Here is a 24,125-nt window from a genome sequence, read left to right as displayed (position 1 = left end):
TGGCCCTCGAGTCAAAAAGTTTGCCCACCCCTGGTAGCATGTGGCCATGGGCAGGACATAGCATCTTTTGGTCTCTCAAGTATCATCATGAAATTAGGCTGGTATATCCAGGAACTTCAGTAGGGGAATCAGAGGACAGAGTAGAGAACTATTATCACATGTGCTTGGTACTTACTAAAAAATTTCAAGCCCTGGCCAGGTGGCTCAGTCAGCTGGAGCATCATCCCTTTGTGGACTTGATTCCTGGTCAGGGCACATACCAAGGTTGCAGGTTCAATCCCCAGTTGTATGGGAGGCTTTCTCTCTCCCTCTTTCCCTTCTTCTCTCTCTGAAATAAATGGAAACATATCATTGGGCAAGGAGTAAAAAAAACTTTCAAAAATAGCAGAAAAAAAAAAGTCAAAAAAGCTAAGAAGTTTAGCTGGGTATGCAACACAGTGCCAAATCATCTAACTTTCCTCCACTGGCAACGAGAGAAAGCATTTCTAAAATGAAATGATTTTAGGAGGCATAGTGATTTGTTTGACTTGGTTTACTAAAAATTATTTATGCAAGTTGGTTATGTAGCCATGGCATCAGCTGGGTTTCTATGGTTACACAAACAATTACTCTTCTACAGTCTTTGCAACAGAGAAGTGTTTGATTATGTTCTTAAAGTTGTTTTGTAGTTCAAGGAATTTTATTTCAACCTAAAAAGCAAAACTGAGTGTTTAACTCTTTTTCTGAACTGCTCATAATTTAAAAGAATAAGAGGAGAAAGTTAGATTATGGAGATGTCAACTGTGTGCATTATGTTTTGCATTTAGAATTACACATCCAGGCAGTTCACTCTGCAGGGCCCACACACTGACCCTAGCATCCACTCATGGGTTCCAGGTCGCCCATTTTCCATTGCCTGTGACTAGTACTTCCCTCTATTACCCGGACTTCTCCTCTCTCAGCAGACTGAAGGCAGAAAAAATAGAGTCCCTAACCTTTTAATTTATTTTTGTTTTTTAATTTTCTCCTTATCTTATTTAAATAGATAAAAGGGAAAAACACAAAGACCTCAATAAGAAAATTGCACAAGATGGAAATAGAGAAGAAATATCAATGGTAAATAACTAATGGTAGTGGTTTTGGTCAGAAGGTTCAGTCTCATTTGTTATCAACAAAATGTAGATTGAAATGACAATAAGATGATAATTCTTCTTTGCCTGTAAAATCAGCAAGAATTTTTTTCTTATATTTTATTTTTTAATTTTTTTCAGCAAGGGTTTTTAAAAGTAATAACACGCAGCACTGGTAAAAGTAATAACGCTCATCTCCACATCAGGATGAACTTACTCCTTCATGGGAGGTCTGGAGGATCAACTTCAATTGACATGAAAATTAGCACCTTCAAAACATGCATGCTCTTTGACCCAGTAATTCCACTTGGAGTAAGTTCTATACAGGTAAAACTCCTACAACAGGAGAATGAGTGCAAGTATTTATTTTTAAATATTTTTTTAAAAAATTAAAAATAAAATACGTTTCTATTGATTTTATAGAGAGAGATACAGGGAGAGAGAGAGAGACATTGATTGGCTGCCTCCTGCACATCCCCTACTGGGGATCGAGCCTGCAAACTGGACACGTGGCCTGACTGGGAATCCAACGGTAACCTCTTGGGTGCATGGGATGACACTCAACCACTGAGCCACACGGGGCAGAATTTCTTTTAAATACTTGACTGTGAGCCAAGCACAAATCTGATATCTTTGCATGTATTTCGTCATTTAATCCTCATCAGAACTCTATGAAGCAACACTCCCTGATTACAAAGGGGGAAACTGAGGTACAGAGAAGCTAAGCAACTTACGTGCTCAAGGGCACACAGGCAGGAAGTGGCTCCAACTCCAGAGCCAGGCCCTGAACCACTATGCGCCACTGCCTAGTTCTGAAAAAGAGTTAAGGCAGCAGGCAGAGCAATATAAAACAAGATAATTTTAAGAATTCTACAGAAGTAAAAAAACCCCACAACAACTGGTGGGACATAAAACAGAGCTAGGAATGATATAGGTGACATGATGGGCATTTATCATCCCTGCTTCTCTGCCAGGTTGAATTCATGGTGGTTGCAAGTTTCAAGTATTCTCTCTCTCTCTCTCTCTCTCTCTCTCTCTCTCTCTCTCTCATCCACTTATCAGAGAATATTATGTTGCAATTGTCAGCATCTGGAAGGAAGCTTTCTTGTTTGTTTCAGAGGCACTGAAATCACATCCAGAGAGCCTATTAGTCAAAGTTTTGTAAGGGCATGGTCATTTGCTACTCTTTCCACAGCATCAGCAACTGTCTTTTTTTTTTTTTTTTTTTTATCATGTACACAATGATGGGAGAGTTGAGTCCTGCTTTCTAAGTCAGAAAGCTCGTGTGTGTGTGTGTGTGTGTGTGTGTGTGTGTGTGTTGAACAACTCCTGGCCACTGAGAAAAAACTGGTCTATTGATCCCACAGCCTCCTAGTTACACAGAAATAGCTTTTTTCCACTTCTATCTCTTCTTTCCTGTTGGTTGTTCTCCATCCTCGACTCTTCTTTATTCTTTATTCTCTTTCACCCTGACTTTGCCTTCACCTCCTTTTGTGACTCTTCATCATTGCTCTTCATATTGATCAAAGTGGCCATTTTAAGAGTATATAATATTTAGTTATGGAAGCCAACATAATGATCCAGTTCAGGGCTTTGGAGTTATGATTCAATTTTTGGCTTCATTACTTAAGAGTAGCCTGACTTTGGGAAATCATTCAACTTTTTCTTTCACCACCTGTAAATTGGGGGATAACGGTTCCTACCTCAAAGAGTTGCTGTTAGGATGGGAGAGAATGCATGTGCCATACTCAGAAGAATGCTTGGCACATGGTCTCAATAACTATTAGCTCGTATTATTTGAAAATGTTTATTGTAGGGGATTGTTGATACTGTCCTTAGGGAACTTCATGCAACTTTCCTTTATTGAAGAATCCAGAGAACTACTGGGGCAAGAAATAATGGCACTTAGAGGCTTCCTGGGTGCAAGCACCATAGAGATTTTTTTCTTTTCTTCTTTTTCTGAGTAGATAGTGATCTTGTGATAAGCTGGGCACAGAAAGCTTGGACAAGGGCAAGGGCAAGCATCTTTTGCAAAGACTTTCCTCGGGTGGAGATTACCTTGTTGAGTGTGAGGTGAACCAGGCCAAGGGAGGGAGGAGGGAGAGGGAAGAAGGAAGTGGGGAGAAAGCAGGCGCCTTGCGGCACGTCTGATAGGCGTGGGAAGCACAGCGTCTGGCTACCGGAGGCTGGGGAAGAACCCCGAGAGCCCAGGCTAGGAAGATGCGCGAGCCCGGAGCGCATCAGTTACTGTTTGCTTTTCTGTGGGAAAGACGCTGAGTCCAGGCAGTTTGCAGAGCTGGGGCTCTGGTGTCAGTGACAGAGCAGGGGCACCCACGCCACTGTCGGGGCCTTGGCCGTCCGCAGGGTAAAAAGCCCTGGGAGGATCTCCCGCCCAAGGCGAGCCGGCTGGGCGGGCGGGGCGGAGGCTTCCTCCCCGCACGTCCAGCAGCCGTCCCGTCCAGCAGCCACCGCCTCCTCCTCCGCCTGCGTCCCCCCGCCTCCCCCGTGCAGTGGGTGGCGGTGCAGTGGGTGGCGGCTGTGGCCTCGCGCGCCCGGTGGGACGCGCCTCGGGACGTCGGGTCCTTCCCTCCTCCCCCCGCGCGACTCTGTCCGCCTCCCCGCCTCCCGCTCGCTCGCGCTGGGGCCAGGCGCGGAGGGAGGGAGTGGGCCCGGACTGCATCATTCCGCACCGGCTGCGGCGCGGCCAGAGGGAGCAGGTGGAGTGAGCGGCGGGCAGAGACCCGAGCGCGGGGTCCGCGGGGACTGCAGTGACGCTGCCCGGGAGACATGGCGGCCCGGCGCCTCTGAATAAGCAGAATCCCGAGCCCCTCGCTGCCGGGCCGCAGCCGGGGCCATGCCGCTCGGCCGCTGAGCGCACGCAGGGGCCGGCCGGGAGGACACAGGCGGCAGCCGCGGCCGCCTCGCCCCTGCTCTTCGCCCCTGCATTCTCCATGTTGCGTTTCACGTCAGTGTCTCGGGCGGTGTAGCTACTGCTGCTGCCAGAGGAGCAGACAGGACATTGCTCTGCTCGTTCATCCAGCCACACTTTTCTTTTCCATTTTTATCCCATTTCCCTCTCCATTTCCTTTTCCCTTACCCCGCCTGCTTTGCATCCATCTCCCCCACCCTGTGACCCCCTCCCGACTCCGTGCAGTGCACCGGGGCTATGGCCGCAGAAGAGGTATTGCAGACTGTGGACCATTATAAGACTGAGATAGAGAGGCTGACCAAGGAGCTCACGGAGACGACCCACGAGAAGATCCAGGCTGCTGAGTACGGGCTGGTGGTCCTGGAAGAGAAGCTGACCCTCAAGCAGCAGTATGACGAGCTGGAGGCCGAGTACGACAGCCTCAAACAGGAGCTGGAGCAGCTGAAAGAGGTGAGTCGCCTGTCACCCCTTCCTTCCTCGACCCCCCCCCCCCCCGCCCCGTCCCCATCCCCAACCCCAACCCCAACCTCATCCCCACTCATTTATTAAGAAGTCGGAAAGGATGCTATTGAAAGGATTGTTTCTTCATCTTAGAGCCCTTTGTTGATAAGAGAAATTGAAAGGGTCCATTGTTTTCCTCCTAAGAGAAAAATTGCCCAGGAAATGAATGTATAAGCTGGAATTTGGGAGGTAGTGGCTGTGGGGGTGGGAGATTCGTAAGAATCTTGGAGTCTCAGCACTCACTCTAAGGCGACATTCCACTGGGTCAGAATGTATACATCCAACTTCACAAAACTGCTGTTATTGCAAACCCACGTTTCAGTGACAATCCCATAACTCACAAAGGCTTTGAGCAGGTTTGTGTCCAGGACCCACAATTTCAGGATGTAGAATCTAGGATACCTCCGCCTTCTGTTGAAGGTAACCACTTCTTGATGAGAGAGGGGACTGTTAGAAGAACTCCCTGCCAATCCCATTTGGCAGTCTTCCTTCTCCTGGGCTTTACTTATTCTTGTCCTCTGGCTGAGGGAGAAAAACAACTCTGCTGGATGGTCCCACTGCCCTGCTTTCACCTGCGTGAGGCCGGCTGGGCCATGCACAAGTCTTATAAGGTCACCCTGACCAGGGGAAATTTAACTCCCGCACAAATGGCCTGGAGAATGGTATAGATCCAATACGTGGGCAGACCTGCACTTCACAAGAGGCTCTTGTGTTTGAAAGGACTGTATTTATAAAACGAGACTGTCACAAATGGACACTTGTCCTCTTTAGTCTTTTGGTATTTGGCTTTTTTTACAGACTGGCTAATGGATTGGAAGAAATAATAAATATGCTTTGATTTCCTATCAACGACACTCATAGGAATATACATATTGTTGAAGAAACTCAGTCTGTTTCATCCCATTTCTAAGACACTATGGGTAGCAAGTCGCTGGTAAATACATTTAAATGTACCGATGCGTGGCAAGTCTTTATTTTTAGGTGCACATTGGCATTTGAAATGTTAATTCTAATTTTGTATATAATATCAAAAATGCGTTTCTTACAACACACTCAGTTTTTTTTTTTGGGGGGGGCAGGGGCATCTTCTATTGTGTTGTTACAGTTTAAAACATTTATGGCATAACTAATCAACTTGCCTTCTAATTGAGTACATAACATGGTAAGCATTTATACTTTCAGGTACCTCTTATTTTCATTCTGATGCCTAAATGTCCCCAAAATTCATATATGGTAAAAATTCTACCTGGGAATCGGATTTTTGTGTACAGGCTGTGAATTTCTCGTTCAGGTTTCTCTGACCAGGTACATGTCTGTTGTAACAACACCTGGACTTACTGGTATTTTCCAGTGTAGGTTGGGTCTTAGGCTGATGTGTTTAAATCCAGTCAGACTAAACCTTGTGAAGTCAGGAAACAGGATGATGATTGTAATTCTCAGAGATATTTTGATGTTGTCTACAGCTATCATCATGGCTTTGCCAAGACAAGGACGCGCAAACCAGGCAGCGTTAAGCCATCACGTCCTTGATAAAGGAGGAAGACTTATTTTAGTGAAATGGAGTAGAACTGTTACCTGACCTTCCTGCTGGATTTAAATAACCCTTCCAGGCTTTTTTTTTTTTTTTCTGTGTCATTGTACTGACCATGCAGAGTAAACCTTAATGCAATTGTTTTTTGCCTTTACTAGATTATGAGCTCTCAGGCAAGGAATCTGACTTAATTTACTTTGCTTCCGAAGTCTTTAACACAAAGCCTAGCACAGCGAGTGTGCAATAAGAATTTTTAGAAAGAATAAATTTATACTGGGAGAAGATATCTTTATCAAGCATTCACTAGTCAATATTGATTAGTGTCAGAGGAAGACCAAGAAAATTAGGAAGTATGGAAAGGGACTAGTGTTAAAAAAAACTACCTGTATTGCTTTCTTCAGCAATAGTGGGGCAAATGACAAAACAGTGTTTTGTAGGAATAGTGTAACACTGGTTTCTTAACAGAGAATAATGCTAACACCAATTATTTATTTATTTTTTTCTGTAAGAAATTTGAGGCATATTTTGTTCTTTATAGCAGGAGGGTAATAGAATTTATCGGGAGGATTTTTACCAAATGATACGTGTTTACATATGTGTTTTGAGTTGCATTTAGCATAAATGTAATTCAATTTTAGGTTCCTAATGACTGGCTTATACAGCTATATAAAATATATTTTAAGGTAGCCCAGCCAGTGTGGCTTAGTTAGTTGAGTGTTGACAAATGAACCAGGTGGTCACTGTTTGATTCCATGTCAGGGCACATGCCTGGGTTGTGGGCTTGATCCCCAGTAGGGGGCGTGCTGGAGGCAGCCGATAAGTGATTCTCTCTCAGCGTGGATGTTTCTATCTCTCTCCCTCTCCCTTCCCCTCTGAAATCAATAAAAATATGTTAAAAAATATGTTAGGGTAATAAAATAATAATTATACTTGATAATTTGATAGTGAGACCTGTTATTTTTATTCTTTTACAACAATATATACTTTAGTTGGGAGTATTATTTAGCTTTTTTTTTTAAAAAAATATATGATTTTAAAGAGAGAGAAAGGGAGAGGGAGAGAGAGAAACATCAATGTTACAGAGAAACAGCGATTGGCTATCTCCCACATGCAACCAGGGATTGAGCCCGCAACCTGGGCATGTGCCCTGATCGGGAATTGAATAAGCAACCCTTCGGTGCAGGGGGTGCTCAACCAACTGAGCCACACTGGCCAGAGCAGGAGCATTTTTAAGTGAGCTAAATCAGTCTCAAAAATATTTCCTGTTTAAAAGTAAATTCAAAATAATTGTGCAAACGAAAATACTCCAATGATAATAGCACATAGACGTCATGTTTGAGAAATATGCTTTCTGAGTGCTCTGATTTTTCAAAAGGAAGTTTTGTTCATTTTCAGGTATATACAGCAAATAATATATATCTAGAATGCTAAGTATAAAATACATCTTTGGCTTTATTTTTAAAAATATATATTTTTTATTGATTTCAGAGAGAAAATGAGAGAAGGAGAGAGAGATAGAAACATCAATGATGAGAGAGACTCATTGGTCGGTTAACTCCTGCACACCCCCTACTGGGGATTGAGCTCTGACTGGGAATCCAACCTTGACCTACTGGTTCATAGGTCGACATTCAACCACTGAGCCACACCAGCCGGGCATCTTTGGCTTGTTTCTAGGCTCTTGCAACAAATGTGACTCATAACTAAATAATTGGGATGGGAATGTCAACAGAAAAATACTGTACTAAGTCCAAGTTGGACATTAGTAATTTGCATTGTAGCAATTAGGCTCATTCTTTATAGGTCATTTTGTTTTTGAGAGTCAGCACCCAGCAATGCTTCCTTCCTTGGCCATGCACTGCCCTGACAGTATTGCAAGTGAGCAGTGTTGCCTGGAGATGTACAAAATCAAGATGATGAAGTTATTACTTTTTTTTTTAGACATGTCTTTTCTCAGTCCAGATTGCTTTTTGGTCTGGGCTGATAACACTAAGGCCTCTACCCTGTGCCTACACGATTGCTGTAATTCTGTTCCCCAAAGAACACACTTCAAAGAAAAGTACTAAGGATCTGAAAAAAGGAGGACGTCTGACATCACCATGGTCTCCTTTTCATTATACTTGGGCAGCTGGACAAAGCAGCATGTTCACTAGAATACTTGACCGTGGTTTGAGTTCACAGGTAATGCTTGCTTTTCAGTGACCTGAGGGGCAACCATGCCCAATTATGTCCTGGCTGGTTTTATGTCTGGGATGTGTGGAAATCAACACAGTCTGTCCCCAGGCCAAAATAGTACTTGAAGAAGTCATGATTCTAAGATAACTTGGAAAACAAAAAATATACATGTATTTTAAAAACCCCATAGATTTAAATTTAAGGATTTCTTTTAAACTTAAAAAATATAGTTGAAATTTTAAATGTAGTCAAGTTTAAAAAGATCCCCTAAGAGAGGAATGATTCAGCATTTCTGGTATCATTTTAGAAAACATATCCTCATGACAGGACAGCTTTAGGAAAGTTTTGCAGCTAGGTTCCAATAGACTATGGACTAAGAATCTTCAACTCATTTTCTTGGTCTGTTTCTCAACCCTGATTCCAAGGATAGACACCCCTTGCTGAAGAAGCACTGTCTGGGCACTGGACATGTTTTTTTTTTCAGGGCCATAGTGAAATCATTCAGTAAATAAGTATTTAACTTAGAAATTGTCACATTAGGGACCTGATGAAAGCCCCTTAATTACCTGCTTTCATCTTTAAAGAACTAATTCCCCCCCCCCCCCAGATGCTTAAGAAAGATTGTTAGCTTATTTTATGTCTGTAAATTCTAATCATGAAATCATATGGGGGGGGGAGTAAAATAACACACCAGATTTTTTTCCAATCTATGAATAAACATAGAGAAAGTTAATTCTTTATTTGATTTACTCTATTATTTTTCCCTTATTGCTTTTAAAGAAGAAATATTTACATTTATTATTCAGTTTATTATCAAATGAATCAAAACATCTAAAATCTATCAACATAAGCTCTGGGAAACTGTGAACAACCTCAAAAACAAACATAACCTCTTTCGATCACATTTCTTTTTTTTTTTTTTTTTTGACCCAATTGCTTTACCTTGCATCATCCCCGCTTTTTCAACTTAACATTTCAGCTGTGGCAAAGTTATTTCTCAGATATCATTTCACGAGATTTTATACTCTGTCATCAAATTTACCATGTTTGCACGAACATGGACAGCAGCCATGGTTTGAAGATTTTTTTTTTCTTCAGAATTTCATGCTTACAAATATTCTTCCCTGTCATCCCTTTAAATGCACTTGTACATTATGGATATTGATATTGTGTTCCAGGTTGAAAATATAGTTACTTGTATGTTGAAAAATACAGTAAAGGACTTTCTCACACATAAGGTTATACCTATAAATATGGCTTTGAAGGGGAGGAGGACATGAAGAGATGCATAGTCTTACTATTAAGTCATTCATTATGGTAAAGAAAGGCATGTGAAGTCAGGTGGCAGGAGATGAGAGTGGGAAAGTGGTAGTGGCTACATTTGGTCTTGGGACTGCGGAATCATTAAAAGGAGGTGTTTGGTGCCTTATGTCTTATCTTATTTAATCCTCAAAGTAATGTGGAGGCTTCTTGCCCATTTTCACAGGTAAGAAAATAGCAAAAAGAATAAAGCATTGAACTATGTGCAAAGCACCGTGTAGGCACGATGCATGCCTTATCGTTATTTCTTATAATACTCGTTTACAAGGTATTACTTGAATTACACTTGAAAGAAGAGGAAAATACATTGGGCTTAGAGAGGTTAAGGATGCTTCTCAGGCTGCAAAGCCAAGTAGTGAAACCTAGTTTGGGAAGAAGCCCACTTTCTTGCCACTGCAAAGGGTGAAACATCTCAGTCACAGTGCAGTTTATTTATTTTTTAAAAAATATTTTTATTGATTTCAGAGAGGAAGGGAGGTAGAAACATCAATGATGAGAGAGAAAATCATTGATCAGCTGCCTCCTGCACACCCCACACTGAGGATCGAGCCCACAGCCCGGGCACATGAACATGTGCCCTGACGGGGAATCGAACTGTGATCTCCTGGTAAATAGGTCAGTGTTCAACCCTGAGCCATGCCGGCTGGGCAGTCCCCGTGCAGTTTAGAAGGTCATGGTGTTGGTCACAGAAGGTGGGTTGAAGCTCTGTGCCAGGGAAGAAGGGATAGTGAGGAGGGGATAAACCTGGGAGGTTAGGGCAGAGCTCAGTGTGGGATGTGACTGGAAATAGGCAGTAAGTTGCGAGTCTCAGGATGGATAGATAGTTCCATTCACGAAGGAAGGTCCAATGGCCTGGGGCACTTTTAGAGAATGAAGTTGATGGCCAATGAAGATATGTGAGTCCTTTTAATTCATGTTTTCTTTGAGGGAAGGCATAAGTTGCAAGAGGAATTCAAATACTCAACTTTCAATAAAACAAATGAATCTGTGTACTTGGGTGCCCAAACCTAATTTCCAGAATATGGAATATATGAACACTTTAACTACATTTTCGCTAACTAATTCAGATTGTATTCTGAATTAGGAGATGTGCAGACTAGTAAACAGTGGACAGAGAAGCTGGGTTGGCACAGTGAGGACTTCCAGGGCAGCCTCAGTGGAAAACTAGCCCTTGCTGACCTCTCTGGAGGGAGGGGTGGGAGCAACAGCACCTCCCTCACTGACTGGTACTTGAAATTCCATTAGTGCTTTTAAGTGTTTTAAATTTTTTTTTTCATAAGAGGTTAGTTGCACTTTAAAAATTACCGTTGTATAATTATGACCGTTTCTGGCTATCATCCAAGTTAGATAAAAATCATATACAAATTAATAAATTCTCCTTCCTCTCCTCCCAAATCTGTCTGCATTGTTACTACTATGGTGGATATTCTCTTATACTTGTTTTAAATACTTTTAAACATACGAATTCATATGCAGGGTTTTTTGTTTGTTTGTTTGTTCTTGTTTTTATAAAAGTGAAATTGTGCCATGCATATTACTCTGCAACCTGGCATTTTTCATTTACTAGTATGCACTTTTTTTTATTTTTGTACAGAGAGGAAGGGAGAGGGATATAGAGTTAGAAACATCCATGAGAGAGAAACATGGATCAACTGCCTCCTGCACACTCCCCACTGGGGATGTGCTCGCAACCAAGGTACATGCCCTTGACCGGAATTGAACCTGGGACCCTTTAGTCCACAGGCTGACGCTCTATCCGAGCTAAACCGGTTAGGGCTAGTATGCACCTTTAAAATGCAGTGTTTTGTAGGACAGGACTATATTTAAAAAACATTCTTTTTTTTTAAATATATTTTATTGATTTTTTGCAGAGAGGAAGGGAGAGGGTTAGAGAGTTAGAAACATCAATCAGCTGCCTCTTGCACACTCCCCACTGGGGATGTGCCCGCAACCAAGGTACATGCCCTTGACCGGAATCAAACCTGGGACCCTTCAGTCCGCAGGCCGACGCTCTAGCCACTGAGCCAAACCGGTTTCGGCTAAAAAACATTTTTTTTTTTTTAAACTCATGTCAGCGAGGAAGGGAGACAGAGAGGGGAAAGAGAGATAGAAACATCAGTGATGAGAGAGAATCATTGATCGGCTGCATCCTGCACGCCCCACACTAGGGACCAAGCCCACAACCCGGGCATGTGCCCTGACTGAGAATCAAACTGTGACCTCCTGTTTCATAGGTTGACCCTCAACCACTGAGCCACACTGGCCGGGCAGGACTGTATTTTTAGGGCACTGATGTTTAAAGTGTGAAGAAAATGGGATGGATTAGGGAAGAAAACCAGAAAGCTTCAGGGAGTGTGGGTGGTAGTGGGGGTGCAGGTGGGTGGCTCACAGAGAACACAAGTGTAGGTGTGTTTAAAAGAAACGGATGGACTTTGTTTGGTTGCCCCACAGCAATCAATACCAAGGAAAAAAAGTTTTGTGGGTGAATTAGCAGCGAATCTGATTTCTTGTCTTTTTGACTGGAGGGAGCTATGTGGATCAGCATAAAGGGTGGCTGGTGTCCATGGCCAGCCGGAGCTGTTCCTGCAGTGTGGCCACATCCTGTCCATACAGGGTCTTGGTGAGAAGCCAGGATGATTCAGGCAGTTGGGGCTCATTACGTCATCCCATCTTTGCCTGGTGATACTTGGCGTTTTGAGATGGCTGGTTAGGACCTTCTACAGCATCTCAGATTCAGCATGTGAAAACAGGCCATGGGGAGAAGAGAGTACAAGACAGGAAAATGTTCCACAAAACTGTTCTTCCTTGTGGCAATTGATACCTTTTCTTCCTGGGATTTAATTACTTTGTCTATAAAATTAAGGATTTGGAATAGATAATCTCTATGATTTTTATTATCTCTAAACTTCCATGATACTGTGCTTTAAAGTAATGTAGTCTACTTATTTATCTACTTGTCCTTTACTTTTCAAATTTATTCTACTTTTTTACAAAGTACAGGTTACTCTTGCTTAATGGCAGTAATTTTCACCTAGGCTTCAGGGATAGGCATCAACTCTTCTCTGTATTTTCCCTCCTTTGCATTTCCCCTCTGGTTATTCAGCTGCAGCCAGGAAAATCCACCTGTTTTCACACTTGTACTGTACCCTTCCACAGGTTTTTAAAAATATATATTTTTATTGATTTCAGAGATAAAGCCGGGGGGAGGAGTGGTGAGGGAGAGAGAAAGAAACATCAGTGATGAGAACCATTGATCGGCTGCCTCCTGCACGCCCCACACTGGGGATCGAGCCTGAAACCCAGGCATGTGCCCTGACCGGGAATCTGACTGTAACCTCCTGGTTCATAGGTGGATGCTCAACCACTGAGCCACTGAGTTTAAAAAAAGAAGAAATTTTATAGTTCTTTTTTCCTTTGAACACCTGGCCCAAACTCATTTTCCTTCTGGATTCACTTTACCTCTCTTATCAGGCCTGTACTATTATGGAACTGATCCATTGAGTTACTTTTCATTGACATTTTTGTACATGGCTTCAGAGAGCAGAACAGGGCTCAGTGGGTTCCTGGGAGCTAGATTTTGGATCAAAAATGAAGAACTAACAGGTATAGCTTCCTGAGAATGGAACAAGGCAACTTGCATTAGGAAATTGTGAGTTCCCAGTCACACAAAAAATTTAAGAAGATTCTAGCCAACCACATGCTGGGAATACCAGGCTGGTGGGTTTATGCTTGGAAAGGGGTTTATATTGAACAATATCTAACGTGCCTTTTCTAGTCTGAATATTTTTTACCTTATTCCAGGTATTCCAAGTAATTTCATATGTTTCTGGATGTTGTTGGTTTTTTAAAAAAAATATTTTTATTGCTTTCAGAGAGGAAGGAAGAGGGAGAGGGAGAGATAGAAACATCAAGGATGAGAGAGAATCATTGATCGGCTGCCTCCTGCACACTCGACACTGGGGATGGAGCCTGCAGCCTGGACATATGCCCTGACCAGGAATGGAACTGTGACCTCCTGGTTCATAGGTCGACACTCAACTGCTGAGCCACGCCGGCTGGACTGTTTCTGTTTTTTACAGTCCCTTCCCCACCACCAACCATATCACAGTGTTTCTAACATGGTTACATTTTTGTTTAGCATTTCATAGTATTTAGGACTTTTGAACATGTAGAATGTTTTCAAAGTATATTAGAGGTTTGTCATTATTTTGATTTATGTTTTGCTTGATTTTCAGAAGAAAACGGATGCATAATAGAGAAGTTTGAGATGACCACATCTGTAAATTTTGGGAAGTTTCCATGAAACTATATATTTTTAAGCCACATCGTTGCTTTGGGCAGGGGAATTATCACCTCTAGAATCTTTCCTTTTTTTTTTTTCTTTTTGATAATTCCCAAAGATTAACGTTTATTCTCAGAGACATCTCCTATTTGAGGAAGATAAACATTTTTATATAGGAAACTGCAAACCTCCCAGCCCCCTTTGTTCACCTTCTACCTACAAATGGCCCCCCAGACCCATCCAGGACCCACTTGCCAACTCCTGATGGGTGGCTGCCTTTAGGGGCACTAACCCTGATCAAGTGGGCTTCACGTCTTTTCTGTCTTCCCCTCTCACAACCCCTGGGTTGGGGGAGTGACCTCCAGGCACAACCCCATTGCTTCGAGTCCCCTGAAGCCACATCTGCCTTCTCATACATCCATTTATTGGTTGATTATTTGTTTATTCCATTAATGCACCTCCTCTGGTGCAGGACCCTGCACTAGACCACACCCCACCAACCTTGGGGTTTTTCACTCTTCCCCCCTAGCTCCTAATTTATGGCAGAATCTTTGTTTTTTTCATACATTTCTTTTTTTTCACCCACGATTATATATTTTGTCATTTACACATCATCCAGTGTTTTATAATCTTCATTGTCAGCTCTTTACATTATATGCCAATTGGAGTTTTTATTTTTCCTTAAATTGCCCATTACTTCTTGTTCTGTTTCATTTATTCATTCAAAAGTGTGTATTTCAAGGCTACTATGTTGGGTACTATGCCACTCGCTGGAGGTACAATGTTGAACAAGACAGATACGAGGGAGCTGCCTGCATGGAGCTCATGTGTGAGACCAGGAGATAGTCAGCAAGCACTCACGCTCTTCAGTGAGTGAAGAGGTGGAGCCTGGCTGGGGAAAGCGTGATCAGAAAAGTCTCTCCCAGCAGGTGACATTTGAGCTCAGACCTGAATGATGAGGAGTCACTCCTGTGGAGATTGGGTGAAGTCCCTTTTAGGAAGAAGGACAAGTGTAAAGATTTTAGAACTCTGTAGTAGTGATGGAACTGCCAGGTCACCATGTCCTGTAAAAATAACCATTCGTATTTGAAGAATGACCATCTATAAAATAGTATGTTGACTCTGGAGTTTTTGAATGAGATTTTGTGTCTCCATGCTGGAAGGGTTTGAGCTGAGCCTCCATACCCGCTGAGGGCTTCTGTTAGAAGAGGTGGATCAGGAACAGTGACTTGCAATACAGACTACTTATTAGGATCACCTGGGTGATTTCTAAAAACACTGCTGCCTGGCCCAGCCGGCGTGGCTAAGTGGTTGAGTGTCGACCCATGAACCAGAAGATCACAGTTTGATTCCTGGTCAGGGCACATGCCCGGTTGCAGGCTCGATCCCCAGTGTGGGACGTACAGGAGGCAGCTGATCAAGGATTCTCTCTCATGGTATTTCTATCTCCCTCCCTCCTTCCCTCCCTCCCTCCCTTCCTTTTTTTTCCTTTTAAATCTTTATTGTTGAGATTATTACAGTGTCCCTCTTTTTCTCCTCAAATTGCCTCCCTCTACCCAGTTCCCGACCCACCCCAGGCCTTCGTCACCCTATTGTCTGTGTCCATAGGTAATGCATATATGCATATAAGATTTTTGAAAACATTTTTTCTTTCTTTTTTTTGCATATAAGATCTTTGTTAATTTCTTCCTGCCCCTGCCAACCCTCTCTGAGAATCGTCAGTCTGTTCCATTTCCATGCCTCTGATTCTATTTTATTCACCAGTTTATTCTGTGCATTAGATTTCTTATTTGTTTATTATGATTTTTAAATTCAATTGCTGATAGTATGTATTTGTTGTCACTTTGTTGTTCATATTTTTGATCTTTTTATTTTTCTTCTTCCTCTTCTTAAAGAATACCCTTCAACATTTCATGTAATACTGGTTTGGTGTGATGAACTCCTTTAGCTTTTTCTTATCTGTGAAGCTCTTTATCTGCCCTTCAACTCTAAATGATAGCTTTGCTGAGTAGAGTAATCTTGGTTGTAGGTTCTTGCTATTCATCACTTTGAATATTTCTTGCCACTCCTGTCTGGCCTGCATAGTTTCTGTTGAGAAATCAGCTGACAATTGTATGGGTGCTCCCTTGTAGGTAACTAACTGTTTATCTCTTGCTGCTTTTAATATTCTCTCTTTGTCTTTAGCCCTTGGCATTTTAATTATGATGTGTCTTGGTGTGGTCCTCTTTGGATTCCTTTTGTTTGGGGTTCTGTGTGCTTCCTGGACTTGTAAGTCTATTTCTTTCACCAGGTGAGGGAAGTTTTCAGTCATTATTTCTTCAAATAGGTTTTCAGTATCTTGCTCTCTCTCTTCTTCTGGCACCCCCATAATTCTGATGTTGGTACGCTTGAAGTTGTCCCAGAGGCTCCTTACACTATCTTCATATTTTTGTATTCTTTTTTCTTTTTGTTCTTTTGGTTGGGTGTTTTTTTGCTGCCTCATATTTCAAATTGTTGATTTGATTCTCAAAATCCTCTACTATTGAATCCCTGTATATTATTCTTCATTTTAGTTCGTGTATGCTTGATTTCTGATTGGTTCTTTTCCATGTATTTGGCTTTCTCACTAAAATCCTTCAAAGTCTCACTAAGTCCCTTGGAGGTTTCTAGAAGATTCTTGAGTAACCTTATAACTGTGGTTTTGAACTCTATATCCAGTAGATTGCTTTCTTCTATTTCTTTCATTTGTGACATGTTTCTTTGTCTCTGCATTTTGGTTGTTTCCCTGTGTTTGTTTCTATGTATTGGATAGAGCTGCTATGTCTCCTTGAGTTGGTAGAGTGGCCTTGTGTGCTAGGTGTCCTATAGGGCCCAGTGGCTCAGCCTCCCCAGTTACCTGAGCTGGGAGCTCTAGGTACACCCTTTTGTGGGCTGTGAGCACAGCCTTGTTGTAGTTGGGACTTGATTGCTGTTGGTATCATTGGGAGGAATTGACCTCCAGGGCAATTGGCTGTGAGGACCAGCTGCCCCTACAGTGGGAGAGCTGCTATGCAGGAGACACCCCTATGGAGTAGGACTTGCTTTGGTGGGGCTTTGGTGCTCACTGAGTCTGCCCCTTGAGTGTGTCACTTATGGATGTGAGGAGTTGTAATCTGGTATGGTCTGACACTGACCACTGGGTACACTGGCTCTTGGGTCTCCAGGGAGGTGCAAATCTGCCACTGCCTGGGGCCACCCAGCAGGAGCTACAGAGAGATCTACAGTTTTCTCCTTGTTGTATCAGGTTTGGAAGTACCCAGACGAGGCCTAGCTGTGAAGCAAGGCAGGCTGGTGCTGGTGCAGGGTGGGGGTGGGGGTGGGGGAGGTAGAGTGAGGGGGAGTGTCTTGGGCCTTTTATGGATAAGTTTGGGGCTCCCTGACCCAGCTGCAGCTTGTTTGAGATCTTCAAGGACAGGCCATTCATATGCAAAAGCTGCTGCAGGCTGCTTGGGTGAGGTGGTAAATTGGATAAGGCACAGTCTTAGGGAATCACCAGGGTGGAGCAAACAGAAATGGCTGCCAGTCAGCCCTGGGAGGTCCCAGCATAGGAACAATGATCCCTGCGAGCACCTCTGTCTGGGAGAAAGCTGCCCCCAGGTTCCTGCCCTGATGCCAGACAAATGTGTCCCCCCAGAGCCTCACCCTGGTGTGGAGCTCAGAGGAAGCAGGACCTTGTAAGTTCCAGTTTGTGGTGCCGGCCTTTTAAGAGGACCAGCTGGGTCTCCAGCAGCCTCTGTGTCACTGAGCCTCAGTCTGCACTGGTTTTACAGCCCATAGTTCTTATTGCCTCTAGGGACTTCTTTTCCCAGCTCTGGGACCCTGGGGCTGGGCGGCTGGGACCCCTTGCTCCTCCCAGTGGCCTCTGCAGAGACAATCTCCCTCCCAATTAAAAAAGCGGCACACGGGGGTGCCAGAGCAGCCCGTTCCGCGCCTCCGCATCTCCTACCAGCCTCAGTGTGCTTTCTTCTTCATTTCTCTAGTTGTAGGACTTCCATTCAGACAGCTTTCTGGCGGTTCTGAATGATGGTTGTTCTGTATTTTAGTTGTAATTTTGAGTAGTGGGAGGTGGTGAGTACAGGCATTTCCTACCCTTGCCATCTTGGTTTCTCCTCAATGTTTTTATCTTACCCTCTCCCTTCCTCTCTGAAATCAATAAAAATCTATTAAAAAAATACTGCTGCCTGGACCCTACTCTGGGACAGTTCCATCAGAGTCCTTGGAGGTGGAGCTGGGGCTTCAGGGTGTTAACCCCCCTCTCGTAGGTGCAGCAGCACTGACAACCTCTCTCCTAGGAACACCAGCTCCAGGAGCAGAGAACTCTGTAGGGATAGAAGTGTTTGGTAAGAAGAGCTGAGCCGTTATGAGCTCATATGTAAACATTGCACAATCTTTTCACTACTCTATTTTCTGGAAATGAAGACTCTGTAATGGCTTTCAGAAAACTATCAAACATCATCAAAACCTGCATTAGACAGTTAAGATGTATGTTAAATGAGACTTTAATATTCTGTCCTCAGGGTTGTTAAAGTTTCTTTTTAAAGTTATTCGTCTCTGGTATTGCGTCCATTTTGTTTTTCTGTTCTGTTTCCAGTTATTTATGCCAATTTTACAAGTTTAGAAATGGAATATTAAAAAAGAATTGCTTTGATAGATTGATCTTAAACTTCTGGAGTTCTTTTCTTTTTTTTAAAATCCTCACCCGAGGATATTTTTCTTTTGATTTTAGAGAAAGAGGAAGAGAGAGGGAAAGACAGAGAGAAACAATGATGTGAGAGAAACTCATCGATTGGTTGCCTCCTGCACACGCCCTGACCAGGGCCTGGGTCAGGAAGGAACCTGCAGCCGAGGTATGTGCCCTTGACTGAAATTGAACCCAGGACCCTTTGGTCCGCAGGCCGACGCTCTATCCGTTGAGCCAAACTGACTAGGGCCTAGGGTTAATTTCCATTGTTGTTTCAGTTATATATGCTTACCACTTTCAAACATTTTATGGAGAAAAAGCACTACTCTAAAATGTAATATTTATCGGGTGTTTTCATCTTTAAATTTAGAATCAAGAGTAACAAACTTGTTTACATTTATGGGAAATACGCAATAACAGTAGCAATTTCCTTCAGAATGTTTTGTTGCAGTTTGGCGTGGGTCTAATGGAAGGTTCAGAATGATGGGTCTTTGTTTTTCTCTTGCATACTGCAGACTAATGTGGAATCAAATGCCACTGCTGAAGAGCCCTTAGCCATCAATTTTTGGAACTGAAAGAGGTTTATATTATAATGTGGATGTGCCTTGTTGATAAGCCTCACTGATCACCATTTTGTAGATGGTTTTAGGCGATTTTTCAAAGTTGACCTTTGTGTGAGGTAACTAGATGGAGACAACGTAAGTTTAATCTTGTACATGACTTTTTTTTTGTTGAGCTGAAGATACTATCATCTTGCAGATTATCTCTGGCACCCACAGCTATCCCCTCTCCCTGCTAAATCACAATCTGGCTTGCTTTCTGCTAATGCTGGCATGTGCACAGAGCCTTTCGGGTCAAAACCTCAAGAAAATATAATTAGGAAGGAAAAGCAACAGTTAGAGAAAAAAGGCAAGAATATAATGTATTTGAAAACCAATTAGAAATACCTTTTGACTCTTTGTGTTTTTTTTTTTAAACTAATAAGGCTTTTAATTAATGTTAGCAATTAAGAATTAACTATAGTTTAATGATCTGGTTGTATAGATCTACATACTAATGTTCCCTTTTTGTTATTTTTAAATTTTACTTTAATTCTCACCCAAGAATATGGTTTTATTAATTTGAGAGAGAGAGAGAGAGAGAGAGAAAGAGAGAGAGGGAGGGAGGGAGAGTAAGAGAGAGGGAATGAAAGAAAGAAATGTTAGAAACATAGGTCGGTTGCCTCCTGTAGGCACTCTGACGGATTGAACCCGTGACCTTTCAGTGTATAGGACGATGCTGCAACCAACTGAGCCACACTGGCCAGGGCCCATTTTGTTAATATTTTAAAGTAATTTAGAACTAGAACCTTTTCTTAAAAAGAGTTCTCAGGTCTCAAGTCCTCTATCTTAATCACTATAGTTATTTCCAATCAAATTCTAGATGCTTTTTTTTTCTTTTTCATTTTAGTGAAATAAATAACATACCTTTGCAAGTCACATTGAATTGTTTGGGATAATATGAGCTATTATTTGCTAAAATTTAGATCAGAGCCTCAAAACTACAATTACATTTTCAGACAATGCTCGAAGTAAGACATCTCAGGAAAAGACATTGAAAAGAACTCTAGACTGATGAGATTGTGGTTATCATTGATCAATTCCAAGTAAAAAATTTTAAAAATTGCATTTTAATTTGTGATGCCAATATGATTAGAAATGAGGAAAATGGATACCAAGGTAAATACTGTGAGCAGACAGGTCATTGCATAAAACTAAATAATGGTTCATTCGTTCTTTTGTTCAATCCTGTATATTTAGCACCTCCCATGTGTTAGGCACAGATCTGGGTGCCGAGGATATGACAGAGAACAAATCCCGCAGAAATCTCCATGCTCATGAAGCTCACATTCTGCGTGATATTGATGGTATTGGATTGATTTGCGCTAAAAAAAAAAGAGATGAACTTATTAAGATAGTCAGCTATTTTGAGGAGAGTTTAGAATAGACTACTTGTTCTAAAACTAACCATATGTTTGACTAATTAAACCAGTTAGTAAAAGACACTGACTTACCTTGGTTCTTTGTTCCCGAATCTTTACCTAATTTTCATCTACTCCCCATCCCTTATTCTGGACCATAAGAGCCAGGCTAAGGTGACATAAAGACAGTTTCAGCATTCTATCACTGGTTCTGTGTTACAGTTGATGTTTTAGCTCCCAAGAGACTGGAATCAATGCTGGTCATTCTTTCATTCATTTATGTATTGAATATTTTTTTATTGTTTTAAGTATTACATATAGTAGTACATATATCTCCTTTTTTCCCCCATTGACCTTCCCCAGCCTCCCCTATCCCCTGTCGCATGCCCTCATCCCACCCACCCAGTGTCTTGTGTCCACTGGTTGTGCTTATATGCATGCATACAAGTCCTTTGGTTGATCTATTTCCTCTCCTCCCCAACACTCCAGCCTTCCCACTGCAATTTGACAGTCTGTTCGATGCTTTACTGCCTCTGTATCTATCTTTTTGTTCATCAGGTTATAATGTTCTTTATTTTCCATAAATGAGTGAGATCATGTGGTATTATTCTTTCATTGCCTGGCTTATTTCACTTAACATAATGCTCCCCAGGTCCATCCATGCTGCTGCGAATGGTAAGAATTCCTTCTTTTTTATAGCAGCATAGTATTCCATTGTGTAGATGTACCATAGTTTTCTAATCCACTCATCTGCTGATGGGCATTTAGGCTGTTTTCAAATCTTAGCTATGGTGAATTGTGCTGCTATGAACATAGGGTGCATATATCCTTTCTGATTGGTGTTTCTAGCTTCTTGGGATATATTCCTAAGAGTGGGATTACTGGGTCAAATGGGAGCTCCATTTTCAGTTTTTTGAGGAAACTCCATACTGTTCTCCACAGTGGCTACACCAGTCTGCATTCCCACCAGCAGTGCATGAGGGTTCCTTTTTCTCTGCATCCTCACCAGCACTTGTCGTTTGTTGATGATAGCCATTCTGACAGGTGTAAGATGGTACCGCATTGTTGTTTTGATTTGCATCTCTCGGATAATTAGTGACTTTGAGCATGTTTTCATGTGTCTTGGCCTTCCTTTTGTCTTCTTTCGAAAAGTTTCTATTTAGGTCCGTTGCCCATTTTTTTTTAAATTTAATAAATCTTTATTGTTCAGATTATTACAGTTGTTCCTCTTTTTTCCCCCATAGCTCCCCTCCACCTGGTTCCCACACCCCCTTCTGCCCTTACCCCCCGCACCGCTGTCCTCATCCATAGGTGTACGATTTTAGTCGAGTCTCTTCCTGCACCCCCCACACCCATTTCCCCCCGAAAATTGTCAGTCCACTCCCTTTCTATGTCCCTGATTCTATTATATTCACCAGTTTATTCTGTTCATAAGATTTTTTTTATTCACTTGATTTTTAGATTCACTTGTTGATAGATATGTATTTGTTGTTCATAATTTTTATCTTTTTTTAAAAATATATTTTATTGATTTTTTACAGAGAGGAAGGGAGAGGGACAGAGAGTTAGAAACATCAATGAGAGAGAAACATCAATCAGCTACCTCCTGCACATCCCCTACCGGGGATGTGCCCGCAACCAAGGCACATGCTCTTGACCGGAATCAAACCTGGGACCCTTCAGTCCGCAGGCCAACGCTCCATCCACTGAGCCAAACCAGTCAGGGCCATAATTTTTATCTTTACCTTTTTCTTCTTCTTCCTCTTCTTAAAGAATACCTTTTAGCATTTCATATAATACTGGTTTGGTGGTGATGAACTCCTTTAGCTTTTTCTTATCTGTGAAGCTCTTTATCTGACCTTCAATTCTGAATGATAGCTCTGCTGGGTAGAGTAATCTTGGTTGTAGGTTCTTGCTATTCATCACTTTGAATATTTCTTGCCACTCCTGTCTGGCCTGCATAGTTTCTGTTGAGAAATCAGCTGACAATTGTATGGGTGCTCCCTTGTAGGTAACTAACTGTTTTTCTCTTGCTGCTCTTAATATTCTCTCTTTGTCTTTTGCTCTTGGCATTTTAATTATGATGTGTCTTGGTGTGGTCCTCCTTGGATTCCTTTTGTTTGGGGTTCTGTGCACTTCCTGGACTTGTAAGTCTATTTCTTTCACCAGATAGGGGAAGTTTTCTGTCATTATTTCTTCAAATAGGTTTTCAGTATCTTGCTCTCTCTCTTCTTCTGGAACCCCCATAATTCTGATGTTGGTACACTTGAAGTTGTCCCAGAGGCTGCTTACACTATCTTCAACTTTTTGGATTCTTTTTTCTTTTTGCTTTTCAGGTTGAGTGTGTTTTGCTTCTTTGTATTTCAAATCTTTGACTTGATTCTTGCGATCCTCTAGTCTGCTGTTGGATCTCTGTATAATATTTTTTATTTCAGTCAGTGTATGCTTAATTTCTAGTTGGTCCTTTATCATATCCTCGAGGGTCTCGCTAAATTTATCGGCTTTTTCTAGAAAATTCTTAAAAAACCTTATAACCGTGGTTTTGAACTCTATATCCAGTCGTTTGCTTTCCTCCATTTCTTTCATTTGTGACCTGTTTCTTTGTCTCCGCATTTTGGTTGCTTCCCTGAGTTGATAGAGTGGCTTTGTGTGCTAGGTGTCTTATAGGGCCCAGTGGCTCAGCCTCCCCAGTTACCTGAGGTGGACACTCTTGGTGCACCCCTTTGTGGGCTGTGTGCACAGTCTTGTTGTAGTTAAGCCTTGATTGTTGTTGGTATCACTGGGAGAAATTGACCTCCAGGCTAATTGGCTGTGAGGATCAGCTGTGTCTACTATGGGAGAACTTCTGTACTGGAGACACCCTTATGAGACAAGGCTTGCAAAAGCCTCTGTGCTCAGCTTGGATGGGGCGGAATCTCAAGGCGGAGCAAATAGCATTGGTTTCCCGTCAGCCCTGCCCTAATAGGCCCCTGTGTCTCAGTGTCCTGTGGTAATCGCAGCAAGCACCTCTGAGAGAAAGCCGCCCTTGAGTTCCGCCCGCTGCCAGACAGTCCAGTTTCTCCCCGAATGAGTCTGGGTCCCCAGAGTCTTGCCTGGAACTGGAGTTCAGTGCAGTCAGGAGCTTCTGTCTCCCTCCCGCTTGAGAAAGCCAGCCGCGTACTCAGTTGCCCGCCCTCTCCGGGCATGCGTGCCTCGGTACCTCTGCCTCCTGCAGCTCCTCTGAGTGCTTTTCTCTTTCCTGACAGTCCAGTTTCACCCCGTATGAGTCTGGGTCCCCAGAGTCTCGTATGGAACTGGAGTTCAGAGCAGTTGGGAGCTTTTGTCTCCCTTCCGCTTGAGAAAGCCAGCAGTGCATTCAGTTGCCAGTCCTCTCTTCACGCGTGTCTCAGTACCTCTACCTCCTGCAGCTCCTCTGAGTCTCAATGTGCTTTTCTCTTTCCTTCTAGTTGTAGAATTTCCACTCAGCCAGCCTTCCTGTGGTTCTGGATGATGTTCGTTTTGTCTTTTAGTTGTAGTTTTAGTTGTAGTTTTAAAATTGTTGTGCGAGGCAGCAGTTTAGGTGTTTACCTATGCCGCCATCTTGGTTTCTCCCCCATTTTTTTTTTTTATTGGATCATTT

The 24,125-nt window shown here is 42.5% G+C and overlaps 1 protein-coding gene across 7 annotated transcripts in view; it reads left to right on the top strand.

Annotated features, from left to right (window-relative positions):
• The first annotated feature begins 3,613 nt into the window (after positions 1-3,613).
• The window catches only part of BICD1 (BICD cargo adaptor 1), a 210,101-nt gene continuing 189,589 nt past the window's right edge, over positions 3,614-24,125 (top strand). For 4 of the 7 annotated variants that reach the window (XR_013960186.1, XM_080661296.1, XM_080661294.1 and 1 more), the window contains exon 1: positions 3,617-4,488. Coding sequence is in view for 6 of the 7 variants with exons in the window: in XM_080661296.1 (XP_080517422.1) it covers positions 4,276-4,488 (213 nt within the window). In the remaining variant the exon portion in view is untranslated. Of the gene's footprint in view, positions 4,489-6,002; positions 7,004-24,125 lie in introns of those variants that run through there. The other 3 variants (XM_080661298.1, XM_080661295.1, XM_080661297.1) reach the window with 3 other exon arrangements.

Source organism: Plecotus auritus, assembly GCF_963455305.1.
Source record: "Plecotus auritus genome assembly, chromosome: 3".
NCBI lineage: Eukaryota > Metazoa > Chordata > Mammalia > Chiroptera > Vespertilionidae > Plecotus > Plecotus auritus.
Note: the sequence above shows the minus strand (reverse complement) of the source record. Positions and strands in the feature narration are given on the sequence as shown.